The sequence below is a fragment of the Geospiza fortis genome, unplaced genomic scaffold (assembly GCF_000277835.1).
Source record: "Geospiza fortis unplaced genomic scaffold, GeoFor_1.0 scaffold172, whole genome shotgun sequence".
Taxonomy (NCBI): Eukaryota; Metazoa; Chordata; class Aves; order Passeriformes; family Thraupidae; genus Geospiza; species Geospiza fortis.
Window position 1 is genome coordinate 4083381 of NW_005054309.1, and position 21849 is coordinate 4105229.

At 42.2% G+C, this 21849-nt stretch overlaps 1 protein-coding gene across 1 annotated transcript in view; it reads left to right on the forward strand.

Moving 5' to 3' along the window:
• Positions 1-2935: 2935 nt before the first annotated feature.
• The window catches only part of MCF2L2 (MCF.2 cell line derived transforming sequence-like 2), a 130645-nt gene continuing 111731 nt past the window's right edge, over positions 2936-21849 (forward strand). Inside the window, exons 1-2 of the mRNA XM_031055432.1 lie at positions 2936-3077; positions 17752-17835. Coding sequence (XP_030911292.1) covers positions 2936-3077; positions 17752-17835 — 226 coding nt within the window. The remainder of the gene's footprint in view (positions 3078-17751; positions 17836-21849) is intronic.

Sequence of the window (21849 nt, forward strand, 5' to 3'; positions counted from 1 at the left end):
GCAATTCATGACCGATTTTCCAATCATTTTGCTATGAGTGTTTAGAGCAGCAGGAAAGTAATGCCCTTCCATCCTGTGTTATTATGGAGAAGACCCAGGGAAGCAAGCCTACCATTTTCTCTACCTGCTCCCTGCACTACAACCTTCTTCTTTCAAGCAGACTGGTACCTTTCAGCTAATGGAGGAAATTTGTGAATTCCCCATCATTCACACAGAGTGTATGTTTGGTAACATGTTACATAGAAGAATTCCTGCAAGGCAGCCCTCACTGCAGCTCCTGTGCAGACACAGCCAGAGCAGTACAGAAGAGGTCATTTGTGTGGTAGGAAACAGGGCGGGTCTCAGTGTTCCCATGTAAGGTTTTCCATATGTGTCAGGAGAAGCTAGCCCAGCTTGTGAATGGGGCTGCAATGAAAGTTACAGTAGAGCAAACAGATCCTTCTGTCCATCCATCACAGCACTCAGTCCCTGAGATGATCCTTATGTGCCTTGTTGCTAAATGTGTAGCAGCTGCAGCCAGCTTATTTTTTGTCTGGAGCTGGGTGATGGCTGTGGTACCCCAGGCAGCAGAGGTTTGTATGTAGCATTGTAATGGATCAGGCTTTCCTAGGGAAAGACTGGGAAATTATTTTAGATCATTTCCCTGTTGTGTGTTGTGCGGCTTCCAAAGCTCACACCTAGGGCAGATTTTTTCTTGCATCCACTTCCAGCATCAAGTCTCCCCCTTGGAACGCAGCATGTCACAGATCCTCCTGTTCCTAAGCCATGTGGATTCTGGTGGGGAGCAACATTCACAAGGAAGCATGGCAGACAGAAATGTATTTCCACAAATGCTGGATTCTCCCTCATTGTTTATCTCTGTGTGCAGGGTTGAAGTGCAATTATTCTGTGTATGTCAGACATGAATATATTGTCAGAAAAGTTTATTTGCCAAGGTATATCATGTTTGTCTGTGTAAGGAAGGACACCATGAATCCTTGTGATGAAAGAAAAGAGGAAGGAAATGTTTAAAGATAAAACTGCAGGGTTATGTTTCTAGTTTTCTTATCTCATCATGACAGTTTTCTACAAAGTATTTCTGCCTTCTATGCTACTGGTCTCCCTATCTGTAAAATATTGCTCTTCCCTAGGGATTGCTCTATGGAAGCTCTAATAAATATTTTACAAATGCTAATGAATCAGGTTATTCAACAGTTCAGTACATCAGTGTTCTCACTTTGCAGGCAGGGTTTTGGTAAAGGCAAAGAGCAGGAGAGTGAGCAACTTCATACCATATACCAAATTTGGAGGTGAGGGTAGTAATATCTTTTCCCTTTAAGAGTGGAAATGTCCTTTAAAGCTTTATTTCATCAAAAGAAGAGGTTCTGAGACTCAGTTCTCAAGTCTGGTAGCTGTTTGACTACATGGCCAGTTTGTGTGTGCTGGGTTAGGAAGCTCAAACATCTTTCCCTGTGTACATGAGGCAGCAAAGCTGGCTGGGGAGAAGCTGCAAGTTCATGGAATGGGAAAGAAGTAGGGGCAGGTGAGTTGACTTCTCCATATTTCAGCTTACAGGCATTCAATGAAGTCCAGCCAGTTATTCAGCATTTTAGTAATGGCGCCATAGGAAGCTTTTTTCTCCTGGACATCTTTGTCCCCTCTAGGTCATTCTCTGATTTGGATTAATTAGCTTTCTGCTTTCCCACTGCACATCTAGGAATCAGCTGTGATCTGAGCTGAACAGCACTGGATGTTCTGGCCCTGTGTAAAGTGCCAACAGGTGTTAGTGACTGAGGCACAGGAGGGCAAAAGTTCTCAATCTGTGTCTAAGATCCTTGCAGGAAACTCATTGTGTGCTCAGGTCACTGCAGTTGAGCTCTGGGTGGCAGCTCAGCCCTGATTCATTGGGTTCTCACTGTATTCTTTGCACTGTCACTAGTGCTGGCCTTGTGCCTGTTATGCATCTCCTGTGCAGTCCCCTGCCGATCCTAGGGGAAGCTCCTTTTTAATTCACTGTATCAGGACTGAGTGCTCTCTGCACTCAATTCCCCAATAACTAGTTTCTTCATAAGGCTCTCTAACCAGTGTTTTATGTTATTGTAATTGTTAAAAGGGGAAAAAAAGTCAGCTTAAATATCCAGCTCCTTCCAAGGAGGATTTCTAAATGAATGTTTCAAATATCTGAGTTTGGTGTCTAACTAATGAATCCAACTTCTTTGTTTAAAAAAAAATTAGTTGGGGGGTTGCTTAGCTAGCAGAGCATGTCTGCCAACAATATTTCCCTTGTCCTCCATTTGCTACTCTGTTCATTTCGATTATCAGATCTTATGAGCAGGGACTGTGCACAGCAGCAGAGGGCTTTTCTGTACAGTTGCAGCCTCCCAGTGCCACTGCCAGACGTGTGAGTAATTGGTTGAGCAGCTCTGCAGAGCAGTCTCCTTGCACCGTCCAAGCTGAAATGCAGAAGTAAAAGAATTCGTTCTCAGAGATGAAGAATCATAAAATCATAAGCCTGAAAGGAATGAAAAATCATGAAGAAAAACCTTTTCTCAAAGAAAAATTCTTTGTGAACATATCTGGCATGCTCATTAAGAGTCGTTCTGTGATCTTGCAATGTGCTTCTGGGATCTTCTCTCTTCATTGTTGCTTATAAGACAGCTTTAAATTAATGATAAGGAAGCCATTCAGGGCATGGGCTGCGCTGAGGTTCACAGCTTTCATTCTGAATGAGAGATTAAAGTAAACTGATATTGAAGGCAAGGAGGGAGAAACAAACACAGTCAGTAAGCCTATAAAAGTCTTAGCCAATTGCAATGGTGAACATCCTGCTGGCGAGGGTGACCTTGAATGAACTAAGTGGGATAAAGTCACCAGGCTGGACTGACAGCTGAAGAATCAGGCTGGATTCCAGCAAACAGAGAGCAGATTCCTGACAGGAGTCTCCCGATCTGTGGCAATGGCTTCTCGGTGTCAGAAATGTGGACAACAGGTACCCAGGAATCTGCCTTTCACTGCTGTCCGGATAACAGAAGGAGAAATGAAATCTTACCATGATTTTATAGGAGGATGCGTTAGACTGGAGCGCATGGCAAAGAAAGGTATGTGTAGCATCTTTAAACAAAATAATATCTTCTCGTAGTGGTAATTGCATTGCATCCCCAGGCAATTTGCAAAAAGAGATTATATTCTTAATGCTTTCTCTGAGGAGTCAGTGATAATTAAAGGCAACTGGCTGGATTTGGATATTACCTCAGGTGTGACTGCAGTGTTTGACTTGGCTGTATATTTCTGGGATATTTGCAGTGATTTGACCTAAAGGAGTTAAAATGAATGTTAGACTCGTTCTGAATAAATGTTTATTTCATTCAGGTGTAAGACACTGAGTTTTCTGTATGTGTCATGAGTAGTGCATGGAAAATACTTCTTAAAAATAAATGTAAAGAGCTGAAGCAGTAGGTGTCATGGCCCAGCTGACCCTGTCACCCTGTGCTCCTGAATTACTACGTAGAAGGTCAATATCTTCCTCTCTGTAAAGATTTTGGTTTCACTGTATTCGGAAAGTAGCACAACAGAGCTTTTTGTGCTCTGTGTGAGTCAGCCCAGGCACAGGGCAGTATTCCGCTCTCAGGGGGTTGCTAGTGTAAGGTACTGGTACCTAGCAATTTGTGCTAACTGCATGCTAACTCTGGAGTGATGCAGTTGAAATCTAGGCTGTTGACTGTCAATTCACATATCAAGATTGCTGAATCATAGAACTCTTTTTCTCTGTGTCATTGAGAGGAAGATTTTTCAAAGAGCCCCCCTTCATTTGCCCTGTTAACTTGAATAAATACTTAGTAAACCTCATATCCAGAAATGTACAAGGTGTTCACTAGTGCATGTTGAAGACTCCCAAAAGCATGCAATATGATTGTACTTGGAAGTTAAATTGTTTATTAGATTTAATTAGCTCTTCAGCAAAGAGAGTTGCATTTGATCCGGTAAATCAAGAATATTCTGTAGAAAAAGGTGGGTCAGAGGCAGGGTATTGGCTGCAGCCACTGCTCACAAACCAGGCTTTGCAGATGCTTTCTTTAACAGGGCTCTAATGCACAATGTCAGGGTTTGAAAAGTGCAAAGCCAGTCCATTGTACCTCTGCTTCTATGGGTGATCCATCCATGCTGATCTTTGGGCTCAGTGCCTACCTATGCATTGTTGTATTTGGCTGACCTTTCAGTAACACTGATGTTTCCAGTTGCACTCTTTGTACTGAGGCATTCCGAGTTCAGTGCAGCAGGGCAGAAATGTCTGGTATCCAGTAAAAGACAGTGGATTCATTGAAGTTCCTTCCTGAATGTTTGATCAGGTTGCTTATGGCTTTGTGGGCCTGTGGACCTGCTGGAGGCAGAGCTCAGGCATCTGCTGCTCTTTTTCTTCCTGTAGTAGAGAGGGGAAGAGACTGGTAAGGGCTTTGCCATGGTTACTGTTCCCAGGGAAACACCTTCTCTGCCTCTCTTGTTGAGAGACTACCTGGCATAGTATTATGGGTGGAAATCCCTTGGAAAATAATATTTTGCTAGGGAACAGAGAGCATGTCAGATCAGCCTGAGCCTGTTGTCATTTTGTGAGGCAGAAAACATCTTCACTGCTTTAGTATTAAATTCTGCCAGTGAAGCTGCCGTAGGGGCAGAAGTTCAGTTACTGCTGTGGACAAGGTGCCTTCAGCTGCAGGTATTGGAGCTGTGTGAGTTGTGAGAACACACTGGGGCAGCTCTGTGTGTGGTGACAGTGTTAGAAAGGGGCTAAGGAGCTGGCAAGGTGGCACAGGAGTTCATAACAACATTGTGTGGGTTGTTTTCTCCTGCTCTGAACTGACTCTGACCTTGTGCTCATTGTGGGTTTTTTTTTGGCCTGTGTTTTCTTATCTGTAAAGTAGGAGTGGGAATTACCTGCCTCCATAAAAAGTGGATCCTGATGATGTAGCTATGACTACTTCATATTACTTCTTTGATGACCAGTTTCCCTTAGTTGTCTGCGCTACATAAACACAGAGGCAAAAAGTTTATCTGTCCCAGAGAACTTGGTTTCTGTCTGCCCCACCTAGTCCTACAAGCAAAGACTCATTGACTGCCTTTTTCTCAGGCTGGCTTTCTCTGAACATAACAGCAATTCAGGATCCCTGTCTGGGGCATGTTCTGACTTACCAGCATTTTAGAGGGAGTACCATTTCTGCAGTGTAAAGGTTGAGCTGAACTGTTGCTAAGGTCCAATTGGCTGATGTTTACTCAGTACTTCAAGCACTCCAAAATATGGAGCAATTTTCTCCTTGTCCATCCCCAGGACACACATGCAGACCATGCCTATGGAGCCTTTTGAATATTCTGTTGCAATTTTATCTTGTGTATTAGATATCATAATGAGAAGATATGGAAGGCGTGCAGGTAACTACAGCAGAAATAGAGGCCATGTGTTTGCAGTGGCCTGCAGGTTACCTGCCTTTTATCAGCAGTACCCCACAGTATGCAGTGTTGTGCCAAGCCATTCCAGTTCCTATGTTCCAGTTCCAGTCTGATCTTCCACATTCCTGGATCATGCAAGTTTCAAGGCTTTCTTTCAATCAATGTGATTTGTTCTGATGAGTGGTTAGAGGTGTGATTGTAGGCTCCTATTCAGGTAAAAGGATAAAAATAGTGAATGCTCACAAGAAAGAAATGCTGCTGTGAGGGGCCAGCTGAAGGGCAGTTTCCTTATGGGCACATGATGCCTGCTGCGAGCTCCACAGCCCTGGCTCCCTGCAACAGGCTATATGAGCTGCCTACAGGGCCCTCTGGGGTCTGGGGTACAAATGGTGCTATTTTGAACACCACTATGTGACCTTGAGACTGGGAGATGCAGCTCCAAGGTGCTGGTTATAGCACAACATGAGAACCAAAGGGAAGGAGCCCCCAAAAAGCCAGGCAGAGATGTGGCAGGGACCCCAGTCCAGGGTCCACGGCTGATCATTTTTGGAGTGCTCTCAGTTCTTCACAAAACAGATAGTGAGGCTGAAAGCAAAGCATAGACTCTTGCCATGAAATGCATCATTCTTGCACAGTGGCTCACATGTCTTCAGCATGGACCTGACTGTTTATGTCACCCTACTGCTGGTGAACACCTTTAATGCTTGAAGACCCTTCTTGCCAAACTGGCCCCTTTGTCCCCAGATGCTCCTAGTTAGCCTGTCTTGTTGTGATGCTCAAGTCCTCAAGGGGATCGTGTACCCACAGGACTTTTACATGGATGAATGATCCTGTGCTGGCTATGACTGTCTCTGCATGCTGTGGAGCTTGGGGCTGCAAGGGGATTTTATATTTTTAGAGGAATAATTGTGTGTTTTTCATCTGTGCTCAAGGCTGGTGACTGCTTAAATCAGGGTAGTGAATCTGCACACAGGAATATGCAGTTTATTACTGAGGCTTTTCAGGATTTTGCTGTTACTGCAAAACCAGGCAAGAGGCTCCTTGCCAGTAGGATGGGGACCTGTCTGTTGTGCTAGCAGTGTTTCTGCTTTTGTCCTCTGTAGGACAGAGGAATGCTGCAGTTTTTTCTGTCCAGCAATCACTGGAAATTGTACTCAGTCCTACTGCTGTGTCTCTGTTACTGCTGGATTTGAAAACCAATTCTTCAAATCCATCTGTTCAGGGGGGAAAAGGGACTCGGGTACTGGGGTGGTTAAGGAATTATGGTGCTATCTCTGGAAGGAAATCCCATCTGAAATGAATTGGGACTGAAATTTGTTGGACTTTTTGGAGCTTCTCTACCTTTAGTAGTAAAATAAATGAGAAATGCTTTTCTTTTTCAAATGACTGGCCTTTCCACAAAAGTGCTGATTACTGGAGAAAATGGCTATTTCATGTGAAGACCAAAATCTGAAGTATAAGTGGAAGGTGTTTCTAAATCCCTTGAGACTCAGTCACAGTGGCTCCTTGTGTATTGGTCAAATTGCTCTGGTTCTATTTGCATTCAGTATTTCTTCTTCTCTTTAGTAAAAGATGCTACCAAAGGGACCTGGGATAACTTTTTTCAGCTGGCTCTCATTGCATATAGAATAGCTGAAAAAAAAAATTGTTTTCTACAGAGGTTTTTCTGAGAAAAGACAATTATCTTAGATGCTTGTGTTTCTTTTCACCTGTTCCCATTCATATGCAGCATGCTCTGCTGTGGTTGAGAAATACTAAAACCCTGTCTGCCTAATCAGAAAAGTCTAGACAATTATGAGACAAATAGTGATGGTACAGCTTGATTTTCATTTAAAAGAATTCTGAGAGAGATGTAGAACTGCAAAGATCAAGAGAACAAATTCTCAGAGGGCAAGTTAGAGCAGAGGCCTTGTGGGTATTTATGTTTTTCCCTTTCTCCCATGATACCAGAACAAGAAACAACTCAGCAAAATGGAAAAGCATTAAGCATGGATAGACAGATTGCTGTAATTGGCAATGTTTTGTTAACTTGTGGGACTTATTACCACAATATAATAGCCCAGTTTGCTTTTCTTTATTACCTAAATTGTAGTGTAAACTGCCTGGGGAGAAGATTTCAGGGAAGAATGGTGCTGAGTATGCTGGGAGATTGGAGAGTGCCTGTGCAGGGCTCTCAGCCTGGTTATGCCCACAGAGGTTATTCTCCAAATTCAGCCAGTTCTGCTGCCTCAAGCCTCACCTAAAGACCCAATTCTGCTGGACTAATGTATTGATTTTTTTTAATACAAATTGTACTGCAGCTTTATTACCTGAATCTTGCTATGGATTAGCCTGACCAGTGACTTTTCTAAGACATGGACTTTCCTTCTTCACCATATTATCTACTAGAGATACTCAGGATCAAGTATAAAGTAATGATAAATAAATGCTTGGTTGGAGCAGCCCAGCTATATATGAATATTTGGACTATGCCAAGTGTCTTGTTGCACAAATTTCTGATCCTATTAGTTAATTCCATTTTTCAAGGGGAAAAAAATCCTCCAGGCTCTTACAACAGACAAGAATTATTGACCAAGCATTTTTTTCACCTTTTTCTAAGCTGGAATATCCCAGCATCTTTATTTTGCACAGAGTCAATGCCTTATTTATATTCAGAACCTGTGCCTATGAGTCATGGGGATTGCTCAGTTTAGGCTACTTGTCTAAACTCCTGAGTCACACCTTGAGAGACAGTGTGCTTCTGGGGATGCCTCTGAGGAGGTCTACAGCAGTGAAGACTTGATTTTTAAATTGGGATACTGTTAATTAGTAAGGTCATCATTTGCTAGCATTGGGAAAAGCTGAGGTGAAATGGGAAGGGGTAAGGGGATACTGTGTTCCATTTTACCTTGACTTTACCCCTAGGCTCAAGAAGTGACATCTGTCAGAGAATGGATGAAATGGGGGCAACTTAAATTTTCAAGTCAAAAGCACAATAAAAATCAATGGGCTGTAAGTCAAAGTGGGAGCTGTAAAACACAAGCCAGTTTCTTTGTGTTAGGCCTCCTCTAGAGGAAACAGTGCATTTGAAGTTGCCTGAAGTCTTTAACATAAGATTAAAGAGCTTTCCAAAATGCTGGTTTAATCCAATTGCCATGAACATCTTGTGTGTTCAACAAGTCAAACACAATGAACTTAGTGGTCCTCTCTGGTCCTGCAGTGAAAGAATCTGGGAAGATGAGTTAGAGGCATTTGAGTATGAGCCATTCCTTGTCATGCTTTTGGAGGCCCACACCCACAGGTATGAACTCATGAACATATGGAGACAGATGCTGACATGGTGCAAGTTATTTCAATGAAACTGGGGTGTATTGTAGCCAGAGAGGATCATGTCCTTGAATTTATTTTTTTTAATAAACTTAAATGTGTAATACAGTTGCTTCCCAGTAACAAAAACTGAAATGTCAGTATTACTCTATTCTATGGGCTGTATACTGGTGAGACAATATTTGGATAGTACAAAATATTGCTCTGCTGAGCGAGGCACAACTAAGCCTTTTCAGCTTGGCAAAGACATTTTGCCAAAGCATACTGAAATTACTTGTACTAATTACCCAAATGAAAAAATGTCTGACGTGTAAATTTAGCTTATGAAATTTAAATTACTGCCCAGGGAGAATGTAGTGGCCTGAGAGGAATTTCTTGGTGCCACTTCCATGGTGAGTTCATTGCTCTCCTTATATCCTGAATCCACATTAGGTTAGTCATTTCCATTCACTTGCAGAGTAGCATTTCATTGTCTAACTCACTCACGGCTGGATCTGCTGCTTCTGCAGCATCTCTACACACAGGGTTAAAGTGCTTTTCAGAGTAATCATCTGGCACATTGATCAGCCCCTGGGACCGATGTGACACTTGGCCCTCTGTGCTCCCAGGGAGGCCAATCCCAGCAGGAAGGTGAGGGGTGGTGCCAGGAGGGGACCGTGCTCTACCCCACACCTGGCTGGGACCCAGCTGTGCACAGGCTCTGTGCTGTCTCGGCTGCCCTGGGGCCGGGCTGGGCTCGCTGGCCAGCAGGGCTGTGGTCTGTTCACTCTGCACAAGCAGAAGGGGAGGGGAAGCTCCCAGGAGAGCAAAACGTGTCTGGAATGGGAGACAGATCTTGTACATTGGTTACACGTGGACATTTATACTGGTACAGGCAGCAGAGAGTAACATTACACAGCCACTACAGCTGGTGAATTCACTTGTTTGGCAGGCAGTGTAGGGGAGGCTGGGAAAGGAAGTGCAGTGTAAAATCCATGCATCTTGCCACTCTCCTGTTGTGCCTTTATCCACCAAGTAGTGTCTGTCTGTAAAGCTACAGGTGTCATAAGCTCTCAGGTGTATCTTGTACCAAGCATGGTGATGCTCTGCTTAGATCTGGCGCGCATTTGTAACTACATAGAAAATCCTGTTTGTTTTCTCATGCTATACTAAAAGAAATGTCATAGTTTGCATTGGTTAGCTGATGGGAGAAGGATGGAAATCCTGGGTGTATTATCCTTAAGAGAGATCCACTGTCCAATAGTCTGTCTGTAGAAACAACTTTGGTCTGCTCCTCAATTTACTGCTGGGAAAAATTGAAGTTGACTGATGATCTGGATTCTTACCTCTGTGCCTCAATTTCCCTATCTATAAGAATGAATGACACTTGTCTTTTTGGAGCCTGAAGACACAGAACAAACAAGGTATTACAATTGCTTCACACATCCTAGGGGACAGCTACAGTAGCCTGGGTGAGGAGTGACTTTTATCTAAAGCTACTGAGCTGCTAGGGGTTGTGGCAGTAAAGGGACAGTAAATTTTATGATTTAATCTTATGTTACTGCTTCCCAGTATTGCTTCAGACTGCTATAGGTGTGATGTCACCTTCTTCAAGCCACATGTGTACTCCCTTCATGCACTGAAAACTTGTGTTCTGAAGTATTCATTGAACTAAATATGTCAAAATGATTACTCCCCTGTTCAAAACCTGAGGCCATGTTTCCTACCAAATTCGTAAGTCTCGTGCAGTCTTCTCCTTTGTCTTTAAATAACAGCACTGTGTTCTGATGTGTGGGTGTGCCTTCGGGATAGTACTCGAGACAGCAATTCACAGCAGCACTGCTGGTTTCCCTTGGCCCCGAATACCCTACTATTTAAAGTTATTTTAATGAAAGCCCTTTCCATGCCTCAGTCTGAGCAAGTCAATCTGTTTTGTTGTCTGTTGGGCTGTACTTTCATGGTTTGTGCCAAGCTGTGAAAGCCATCGAAGCGTCCCTTTGGAGGGGCCCGAGTGGAGAGCTGCCCCGGCAGGGAGAGGCGGCTGTACCTGGGCAGGTTAAACCTGGCCCTGGTGCAGTCAGAGCTCTCTGCTGTGCTTTGCCCCGGAGCTGTTCCGAAGCACTTTGTGCAGACTCCTCTAGCAGAGCCTCAGCCCCTGGGCGCAGCGTTGGTTGGATCCAGGATTGCTCGCAGGGAGCGCGGCCTCTCTCCATCCCTCGCTCCCTCCCTGCTGCCCTGTGCCTCGGTGAGCTCATTGCCACAGCGGGACTGCAGGAGCCAGGCTGCCTACCGGGGAGGGATCGTGAGTGCCTGCAGGGGAGCCATGGCTCCTTGCCGTGTCTTTCTGTGGCTTTTCTGCTGGGCTTCTGAGCTGGGCTGCTGGTGACAGCTTGGAGAAGGCTGCAGGAGGATGGCTGGGAGCTGTCCCGGGCAGAGGTGGGCTGTGAGCAGTGTTTGTCCCGGAGATACACTCAGTGCTGCTGGCAGCAGGGGTGCCTGCTGTGGCTCACTGTTTGTCTCCAATAGAGTAACCAGGGAAATATTTTTGAGCTAACTGGCCTCTGTTCAGCAGTGAGCAAGCAACCAGTCCTTCAGCTCCTGAGCTCAGAAATTATGTGAATAGGCTCTGAAATTATTTTGCTGGATGCAATAGTTCAGGGCAGAGCCAGTGGCTAGAATTTTTCTAAGATACAGTTTCAGCTATGAAATTTTCTGCTGGCAAGCTCTGGGAGAAAGGAATGGAGTCTGCTGTACAGCCTGCTGTATCTCTTGATTAGCTCAGTGTTCAGGCATTGTAGTGAGCATATTTTAGCTTTGCAGTTTGCCACATGTGGGTTTTGTTATTCACGATGGTTTTTAACATGACATTATGGAAATGTTCTTTTCTTCTATTCTCTGAGCAGGAATTTGTGTTCTAGCAATCCAGCATTGTTGTGAAGGACAGATTTTGGGAAGAAGATGAATTAACTTTTCTCTGGCAAAAATCAGAAACTATCAAGAAGTTTTTACTGCTGAGGCACTAGGCAAGAGGCTGTCCCATGCTCCTATAAATCTGGATTTATTTCTTGAGTGCTGAGATTAGACCTTTGCCTTTAATGCCTTTTATTAGGGAAGTTTCAGTTTTGTGGATAGTAGGATGTAGCATCCCCCCACCAGGGGGTGGTCTGTGAAATCAAGCAATATCTTGCTGAGCAGATGATGTGGTATGGTGTGTTTCTTTAGATCTTTTCTGATAATGGATAATTCATAATGTAGAGTGAAGATTTGTTAAAAATTTCTTACCTATCTCTTACAATTTTACAGCAGTATTATAAGAAGTATCTTCATAATAGGCTAGGATATGAATTGAACTGAACAGTGGAGAGTGCTTTGAGAATTTTATATTAGTTTGTAAATTTAGTTTTTGTGGGGATTATTAATGGAGAATTCCTAGATGTGTGCATAAATGTATGGTGTGTTCTAACAGTAAATAGTCACTGAAATCCTTGAAGTATGACTGTAAGTATAAATTTGTACACACCAATGTATTTTTGCAGAATGTACCAACAATAAATTAAAATGACAGTTTACCTTTGCAGAAGAATGTTTTTAATTTTTTTTTAATTTACCAATCAATTTTAAGAATTCTTTAAAAACCAAAAAAAAAAGAAAAACAAACTCCTTTAAACAAGAACATCCAAAGACTGTTTCTGAAGAAGTGGTTAAATGGAAAAAGCAGCAAAATCTGTTTCTTCATCCAAGGAATTGTATTCCAAAATATTTTGACATGGCCTTAGAAAGCTGACATCATGCCTAGAGGGTGCATTTCCATTTGGGAGGGCAAGATTTCAGTTTTATATATGATCAGCTCTACTTTCTTCCCCTTATAAATCAACCACAGTAGACTTCTAATGTGTACTGTGCCTGCCTGTAAAAACAGCTTACTAAAGTCTGTAACCACTCCTGGAGCACAGGAAAACACAGCCTCTAAACATGTCTTTTCAATCTGTGACCTCTCCACTCTTATAATTTTATGTTAAAATAAGCATCAAATTTAGTAAATGAGATTAATTGAAAAATGCAGTGATCCAAAGAATTTGAACAGTCTTCTCTGAAAGACTTAAAATCAGCAGAAATATGTGCCTGCAGAGCCAGGCCAGGTAAAGCTGTACCTCCATCATTAAGCTGCACAGAATGCCTTGGAAATACCAATCACGACTCAGTGTGATGTCAGGAGAAAACTCCAGAGCACATCTGCTGTGTGACAGAAAATCACATCAGGCACCAGTTCAGCTTCTGCCCAGGTAGACACTGGGACTCACAGGCTTTTGAGCTCTTCAGAGAAAAGTGGATTTCTAAACTTTCATGGAGATTGTTTGGGAAAATTTGCAAGGCAATTCCTTCCACATCATGGCCTCAATCTGTCCCCTTCTCAAGGGACTGGAGCATGCTGGCAGTGCATCACTCAAGACAGGATCTTGCTCCTAACTTTGCATCTCCAGATTTCTGCTACCTTAGTGTACACAAAACTGGGTTGCTGTTGCAACTGAAAATCCACCAACTTAAACAGATACTTCCAAACATGACCAAGAGTTACCTAAATATTTTGGAAGGATCCTCAGTCTTTGGAAGATACTACCAAACTTTGCTATGAAACTTGGCTTTAATGAGAAGAGAAATTGCTTTTAAACAAATTCTCTTTGTAGGTTTTACAGTTGTGCTTGGTGAAAAATTGATCTGAGAGAAAAGTTGATACCAGCCACCTAAGCTTCATTTTGGCTTTTACTTTAAGCTGACCTAAGTGTGATTCTCTCCTGGAAGGGTAGTCCTGGCTTTGCCACCCCCCACCCCTCCTATGCATTACCAGCACTTGTACCCTTCAAGCAGCTTTGCAGAGAACTAGCCCAGATCAGAAGCAATCACTGAGGAAATGATGCTTCACCTTATTTACAATAAAGTTATTCCTGGCTTAGTTTTCACTTGACTCAACATGGGTTTGCAGAAAAAGAGGTGGTAGGAATGTGCCAAGGAATAAGAGAAAGGATGAGATTTCCCTTCTGTTTATAGCTAGAGCTTTAGTTCCTCTTTTTAAACAATCTGTAGCAGAGCAGCTTGTATTAGTAACTGACCTCACTGTTTGTCTGCCTGGGCTGAGAGAATAAACAAACCTTTTCAGAAAGTAAACAAGGGGCATGAATGGTGAGAAAGAAAAATAAATAGAAATTAAAAAAAAAAGGATTCCAAACTAAGGGATTCTTTCTCTGATGTAATAACCTTGAAGTTCTTTTTGACCTTCAAAAAGGGAAATGTTTTTCTTAAGGACTTGAACTGGGAATTCTGGTGGGACAGAATATTTTCAAATCCTTTAGCCTGCTTAAACCTTATCAGTCAAATGTGCAAATTTGTTCCCTTAGTGTGTTTAATTCTTGAAATCTAACTTGGCTCTGCTAGACTTGGCTGTTGTTGGTGGCAAGCAAAGCAGACTCGGGACCTGGGAGAAGTTCTGGACTGTAGGAATTCTGCCATTTTCAAACTTTGGATTTGCCTTTTGGTACTTTCTAAGGAGCCTAAGAACACATAATGTAAGAGGTGCTTTCATGTTCTTAAAGTGAAATATCTGGCCAAGAAATATCAAGAAATAAATGCTTAATCTTGTCTGACCATTTTCCATCATATAAGCAATCTGATTTTTCTCAAAAAAATTATGAAAGTTCTGAGCATAACTTTTGACAGAGCTTGCACAAAGTAGAAGTAGGCTGATGTACTCTACTATTTTAGAAAAGATTTTCTTTCACTGTCAGCTGTCTTCTTTCACTGTGAATTACATATTAGGCTGTCATTAAGAAGACATGAACTTTGCTCTGGAAATTTGTAGCCCATTATTCCAAGAGTAGTGGCTTCAGATGGGGGATTGAAGCCATCCTCTCCTGCAGTCAGCAGAAGGCCAGGCAGTTGTAGCCTCCAGCCACTTAAAAACAAAGAAGCCCCAGTGTCCTGGTGTGGCTGGTGGCCTTTAGTTGTCCTTGGTGGAGCAACAGGCACTGCTGTGTCAATCTGCTCGTGCAGTCCAGTCTCTCACTCCAGCAGGTCACCTTTCCAGTGCTGTTGGAAACAATTAGTTGCCATTAGCATGTAAACTAGTTAGTGTCTGCTCAGAGAAGAGAGGAAAGAACAAGGATATTCTTCGTTGTTTTTAACCGTCTGCTGTTGGTGTAGCTCCTGCAGATCTGCTGTGGGAACACATAGAACTGGATGAGACACAGAATAAATGTGTGTTTGTGAGCCTGAGCAGGTTGCATTGTTGAATGAGGAATTATGAAGCATAACTGAATGGCTTTCCCCTTGAGGATCAGATAGCACAGTTGCAGTGAGCCTCCCTGGAGAGCTGGGAAGGAGGAGAAGCTGTGCCAGACAGATGGCTGTAGTAATTGCTTTTCTTTTCCTCCCTCTTGGTAGAAAACCTTGGGAAGAAAAACTGTAAGGCCTAATTCTTCTGCATTGAAACTGGCCTCTGCTAGGAATTTAATTTATAGTAATTTAAGAGGAGAACCAAGAGTAGATGAACTGACTTGTTTCTTTTATTTTTCCTCTTTTATCACATTCATATTTAAATTGTCTTGACAGATTCAATTAATTCAAGTAATGAAGAAAGTATGGTATATGTAAATGTTCATCTTTGATGACCCATGTCGGGGATTGGCATTGTTTCATGCAACACCAAACACTTAAATGTTTCTTTTCTTTTGAAATTTCAGAGGCTATGAATAACTGCCTCTTCAAAAAAAAAAAAAAAAAAAAGAAGTGAAGACCACAAGAGCAATCACACAGAAGGTGGGAAATGTCTGAGTCAGGTTTCCCAAAATAAATATGTTGCAGACACTTGGCTGGTGTATGTTTTGATAAGACCTTGAGTTGCCTATACAGTTACAGATTTTATCAGAGGACAGGACTGCTCTGAAGTGACCAGGAGTTCTCTGACCTCCTCTGTAGATATTAGCAAGGGGTGCTATGAGACAAGATAGTTGTCAAGTTCCTGCAGCTTTTCAGCTTCCTGAAACCTTCCCCTTGGCCCCATGTAGTGTTCAAATGTGCCTATCATCAATAAGTTTTTCTGAAGTGTCTGTGAACCTGTAGCTGTCAGCTCAATACCAGCTCATGTCACCCTGAAGAAGGGGTTTCTCAGCTGGAATATGAGTCTCACAGAAAAATGGTACCTTGCTTCTACCCAGGAGGGTGAGCAGCACTTCCTGCTGCCTTCTGGCTTGCAGTTCAGACCAGAGAGGCTTCAGAGCTTCCTGGGATAAAGCTAGTGGAAGATATAAATGATTAATGCTCACTGGTGGCAAGTGTCAAAGCTTTGAAACAAACCCAGACTTGTGTCTTTTAGTTTGCTTATCTTCTAGTCAAAGATTATAAACTTCCTTCAGCAGCCCCAGGTAATGAACCAGATTTCCAAGGATTGGGACTTGTACTGCAAGGTCTTTGCTGTGATGGTATTACAAATTCTTCCATGTTGGGGAGTAACTACCTTTAAGCACTGTCCTAGAGGAAGTGCAAATGGGCAAATGGGACCTTGAGTGCTGTTGGCTACAGCTGCTGACATTTCATAGCCACATGATCTGATTTGCCCATTGGGCTGTGAGGCACCTTCCCTTGTTTTCTCAGATTTTCTGTTTCCTGCTAGTTTCTTTTGCTGCAATTGCTTTTCCCAGCATGTCACTGTATGAACTGTACTGACTTATTGGATGTGTGATTCCCAGTCACCAAATGTGTTTTGTACCACCTTTCTCATCATCTGAACATCTCCTCCTGAGTGTGGCTTTTACAGCAATCCCATGAGGTTTGTCTTGCCCAGGCAGGGGATTTGTTAAGAACTAACTGGCACTCTGCAGTTCTTGTTTCTTTTGCTTCATCTTATCCTGACATCACAAAAACCTTCTGAATAAAAAGGATATTTAGAAACCAGAAACCAAGCTATGTTTAGAGCAAGCTAATAAAGCTAAATAGGGGTTGGGTGGGTGGTGGAATTTCTGTTTTGCTCAAGACTGCTTAATATTGTCTTCACATTGGCAAACATCAAACACAAACTTAACTACTGGCAGGTTTGTTACCCTGGAGGGCTGGGCAAGTCTCTGGGGGGTCTGTGGTCTATCTGGACCCAGCCTCCTTCTTTCCACCTGCTGTCTGGGTACTTAGAGGTGATCTGTACAACACCAGGACTGTTTTTGTTCTGTACAGTGGCTAAAGGAGTAGTTCCAATAGGTGTCATTAGAACATAAACCTTGATCCTGCCAGTTAAGTTGGCAGATATTTCTTGTAAATGTTGCTGATTTAGGCTGGTGTGAAGAGTGGAGAAAATAACTGGATGCACCTGTTACAAAAAGAGATCAAATTAGCTCCTTATGAAACTATAATTGCTTTTCACTCCATAGATCACACATAAAAATTGAGGTCATTTTTTGCCCAGCTGCTTGCCAAGTTACTTTTTAACTTTTTAGTGTTTAAACTAACAGGCTTAGTTAAAATAACAGGCTTTGTTTTCATGAGAAGAAAGTCTCACAGCCCCTTATTTCCTCCTTTTACTCTGTATTTGCTTGTAGCGGAAAAAGCATCAGGAAAGGAAACTGTTGTGGATTGGCTGGCTACACAAAGTCTTCCAGCAGAGCTCGGGGAGTTCAGGGTGGAACAGGGCCATGTATGTGGAGTAGACTTCACTGCTTCAAAGACTGAAAAACTGCTGTAGTGGGAGGCCAAATGCAATGACTTAATATGGAACCTGAAGTAGTAGGAAGCAGCTGTCAGCTTAAGCGAACCTGTGGCAAGCTCTGGCAAATCCACTGGAGCTGGTTTATGAAAAGCTCTCTCTGAAATCACAAGGCAATAGATGAAGTTAATAGGCTGAAGAGGAGACTCTGTAAGTACCATAATCTTTACCACAATAGTCATATAATAGCTCAGGCAATAGTCTGGCTAGGCTTTGAGTGTCATCTTTGTTTTTCTGGGTTGTTAAAGGAGGAAAAAATTGAGGCTTTATGAACTCATGGAAGATTTCTGTTTTCTCTTGCACAGATGAAATCATGCAGCAGGAGATACGGCCGCTGGTAGCAGTGGATATAATAGAGCAGCTCCACAGGCAATTTGCAATCTTGTCAGGTAAGAAGTTGCTGGTAATGACACTCTGTGATTCTCTTGGAGACATACTGGAATGTGTCATGCTGACTGTCACCCTTCAGCTCTGTACAGCAGTTGCAATAGAATTTTCATATTGCTCCTGAGAAATGCTACAGTCAGATATTCACGGTGTATGGAATGGAAAAGTGCCAAGCTGCTGTACTTGCTTTTTTAAGGCAAGTTAATTTTCCATGTTCTCCACAATGGGCTGGGAGGAACCTATTTAGAGGGCAAGAAATTAAACAAAACTTTCACTACATATCTTTGCACAATGTCCAAGCATCTTGTTTGTGGGAAAAGATTTTGGTCTACCAGGGATCTATTCATGACCTCCCCCTTCTTCCTCATTTGTCTTTGTTTTAGAAATGATTCATTGCTAAAATGTAAGGTTCTAATCTTTAAAAGATATGATTATTACATAGTCCTTTGTTTGCCTGAAATTTGCAATCACACAAAGTGACGCAGTTCCTTTCCCAAAGAAGGAGCTGATACTGAAATATTTGGCAAATTATTTAACTCATTATTTTGGATACTGTAGATGATAAAATCTTATCTAGGTCCTAAAACAGTCTCTGCTGTTGACTGCATGGCTTCTGGCAACTCCTTTTGTCTCTATTTCTGTCTGTTCTACAAATAAGAAAATTCAGAATTTGTTTATCATATTCCTCATAGAAACAGCGAAGTATCATGATTTTGCACAAAATGCTGAGATTATAAGGTCCTCTTGGAAAGCCTGTTCTTCTTGGTGCGTATAGAGGGCACAGAGTGCACCAACCTAGCTCTGGAAATGGTCAGCTTGCAGGCCTAATTCCTGCTCTGTCTTTGCATTTTAAAATACATTCCAAGTTGCCGAAAGAAGTTGAAATCTAGTTTACACAGAATTCTTTATGAGGCTCTGAGTATTAAAACTTGATTTTGGAGGCTTGCAGGTAGGATCTTGTGGCAGTTTCCTAAGCTCAATAACTAAAGGGTTTGCACTAGGCAGAGGGAGGGTATTGACTGAGCAGAGGTGGAACCAGCTGCCTTCCCATCTGCAGTAAAACATCTCGGGGTCCCATCTTTCCAGAATTCCTAATGAGCACAACCCTCTGGGCAGGACAGGGTCTGTAACTGCATTAAATTGCTCAAACCCTTTTCATCCCACTGTTGTGCTCAGTGCAAGGTAAGTAGGAATTGTTGAGAACTGAGTGCCTCATATGCAATTGCCTATGCAGTAAAATGTGGAGGATTGCTATTTTTGAACTCCATTACCTTGCAAGATTTGGGACCAATAGCAAAAGCTGAACACAGCATGTAATGTGCAACTTATGGAAAGTGGTTTACTAAACAGGGAGAAAAAACCCATTTCCAGTTCCAGCTAGAACATTAAACAAGGAATAAAAATGTCATGGGTAGACATAAAAAAAAGAATTTTCATATTTCTTTATGGACTCATAATTTCAGCAGTGCCTGTATTCTCACCTGCTATTTTAGCAAATTCAACTCTTCATATTTATCTGATTCTTTTATTCTTGGAAGTGATGAGAAAGGTGTTTAAATGAGGCTGTTTAAATGTGAGCTGCTTAAAGACTTGAAAAATGACTCCTCATAGAAGGCAAGGCTGAGGGGCTTGTTCGTTAGGAATCAGCAAATAACTGGTTCATCCACATAGAAGTACTAATAACAAATAACAAAGGAAAGTGAGAAGGCGTCTTTCATGCCCCCATCTACTTAAATAACAAATCTCATTTTAAGAATTTTCAGGCTTATCCAAAATCTCCTCAGTACAGTCCAGAAATAATATCCCACTATAAAACAGGGCAGTGTAGTTCATAGTTTCTACGTTGATTTCAGTCTGAAGTTTACAGTTAAATTTGGAAACCTGGGTGCCTCCACTCCAAAATCCCCATGGTAGCATGTGAAGAAGTTAAGGAAGGCTTAGAAGCCCCTTTGGTCTTATTCTGTTGGTGACCACTGGTGAGTCATAGGTAAAACATAGTAGGAATCTTCCTCACTCTCTCTATTGCCTCCTGCAAAGAGAACTTTAGGTGCAAGCCAGACATTACTATACTTTTCAAAAATGCATTTCTCTAAATAATGTAACTTTCTTCTTCTTTTAGCAAAAGATTGGTTTTTTCATGCAATGAAGACAAAACTGGGCACTCTTCTGCCTCATTTCACTTATTAAAGTAATTCACATGTAAATGACCTCATTCAATTTAGATTTTTTTTCCAGATGGCTCTGTAGCTTTTCCTCAAACATGCTGTTAGCTGCTTTTCATTAGGTACCAGCAACCACAAATATTTTGGTGCTTTGGTACTTCAGTGCTTGCCTACATGGTGGCTGAAAATTTGATACTTAGCCTATTCCTGGTCTTCCACATTGAAATGTTGCAGCTCAGTAGCCACTGTCTGGAAAAAAAAACCCCTTCTGTTCTTTGGTGTCCCATTTTGGGCAGTAAAAGACAATTCCAATGTTTTTGTAGAGCGTTGTGCACATGAATTATGTTTCTCTGAACAACCTCCTAACAGGAGTATGCGCTGATTTATACTATACTGATTTATTTCTTTCAGTCTGGAGGCTGCAGCCCCTAGAGCACAGCCAGTCACCTCTCCCATGCCTGTGCAGAGCCCAGAGGATGTAGCACTGACTCTGGTTTGTTACTCCACAACCTCTGGCTTTGTCAAGCTCTCCTGCTCAGTCCTATGGACCCCAAATGCATTTGTCCAGTGATAATGGAAGTCAGTGGTTTACTGTTGCAAACTTTGTCATAAATGAGTATTTCTTTAGTTAATACCACCCTTTTAGTTACAGCTGGCAGCTGAGGCAGATGTAGTAACTCACAATGTTTCCTTGCAGTAAAGCAGAAAAGAAAGGGGAAAATGAATCAAAGGCTCTTTGTTTTCTCTGGACGTGACTCATTAGAAACACTTCTCTCCACTATTGCTGTGTGCAAACTTCTTAAGAGGATCTGGCTGTCTTGTGGTCTCTGAGCAGATGGTAGGAATTATATAACAAGTCTGATGAGTTGGGTTTTTGATTGTGTCAGGGTCTAGTTATAATGAATGTATTACCTGCTAACAGCCTCCCGTTTGTCGTGGTCCTCTACCTACCAGACTAATCAAGACCTTACTCCATGCCAAGAACAGGGAAACTCTCCAAAGCCTTTCCTGGTCCACTGAGGTCATGGAAAAGGCTGCAGTGTAATGTGGCAGTGTCCTTAATGATGTAATTTTACTTTGGTTGTCTCTTTTCCCATGTGCTGATTTAGCCCTGCTTAGCTTGTGAGATCTGGTAGGAATACTGGTTCTTGTGGTTAAATTCTAGCTTTGATATCGCTACTGCCTCTTTCCTTTCCCTGAAAACCAAACTCTCAATTAATGGACTACAGCTGTGACAACACAGAAGTGCTCAGCTAGGTTTGTGTGTTTCCTGGAGCTGTTAAGGGAACTAGATCACAAAGCTGAGTAGTACTGAAAGCCTGGTTATTCTAACACACCAGTTTTTACTCAAGAATAAAGAACCACTAGTAAAATACTTTTTCTATCTGTCCTGCTGTACCAATCTGCTCTTGGAACTGCTACCATTCCTTTCCCCCCCAACATTTTTATCTGCAGCTTCACAACCTGTTCTTATCTGTAATTACTCTTTCAAAGAGCCATTTGCAGCAATAATGGATCGTGTTGCTAAATCACGACTTTATTAGGCAAACTGTCAGGAAATGTATTATCAGAGAGAATAATTTTCTTTGTGTTCCACTCCTGTTAACAGACTTCAGTGGATGGGAGAGTATATCTGAAAACTGTAACTGACTCAGAAGCCAGTTTATTTAATTTGCAAAGCCTGGAGGGTATTTGGCCATCTGCTTCCTGTTTAAACTGAGCCTTTTGGAAAACCTGGCCTGACCTTGCCAAAAGGATAGTTTGGATCTTTTATAAAAATTGAGACCCAGGAAACATGATTTAATGAGAAACTCATCACTCACAGCCCTTAATCAACATGGAAAACCAAAACAA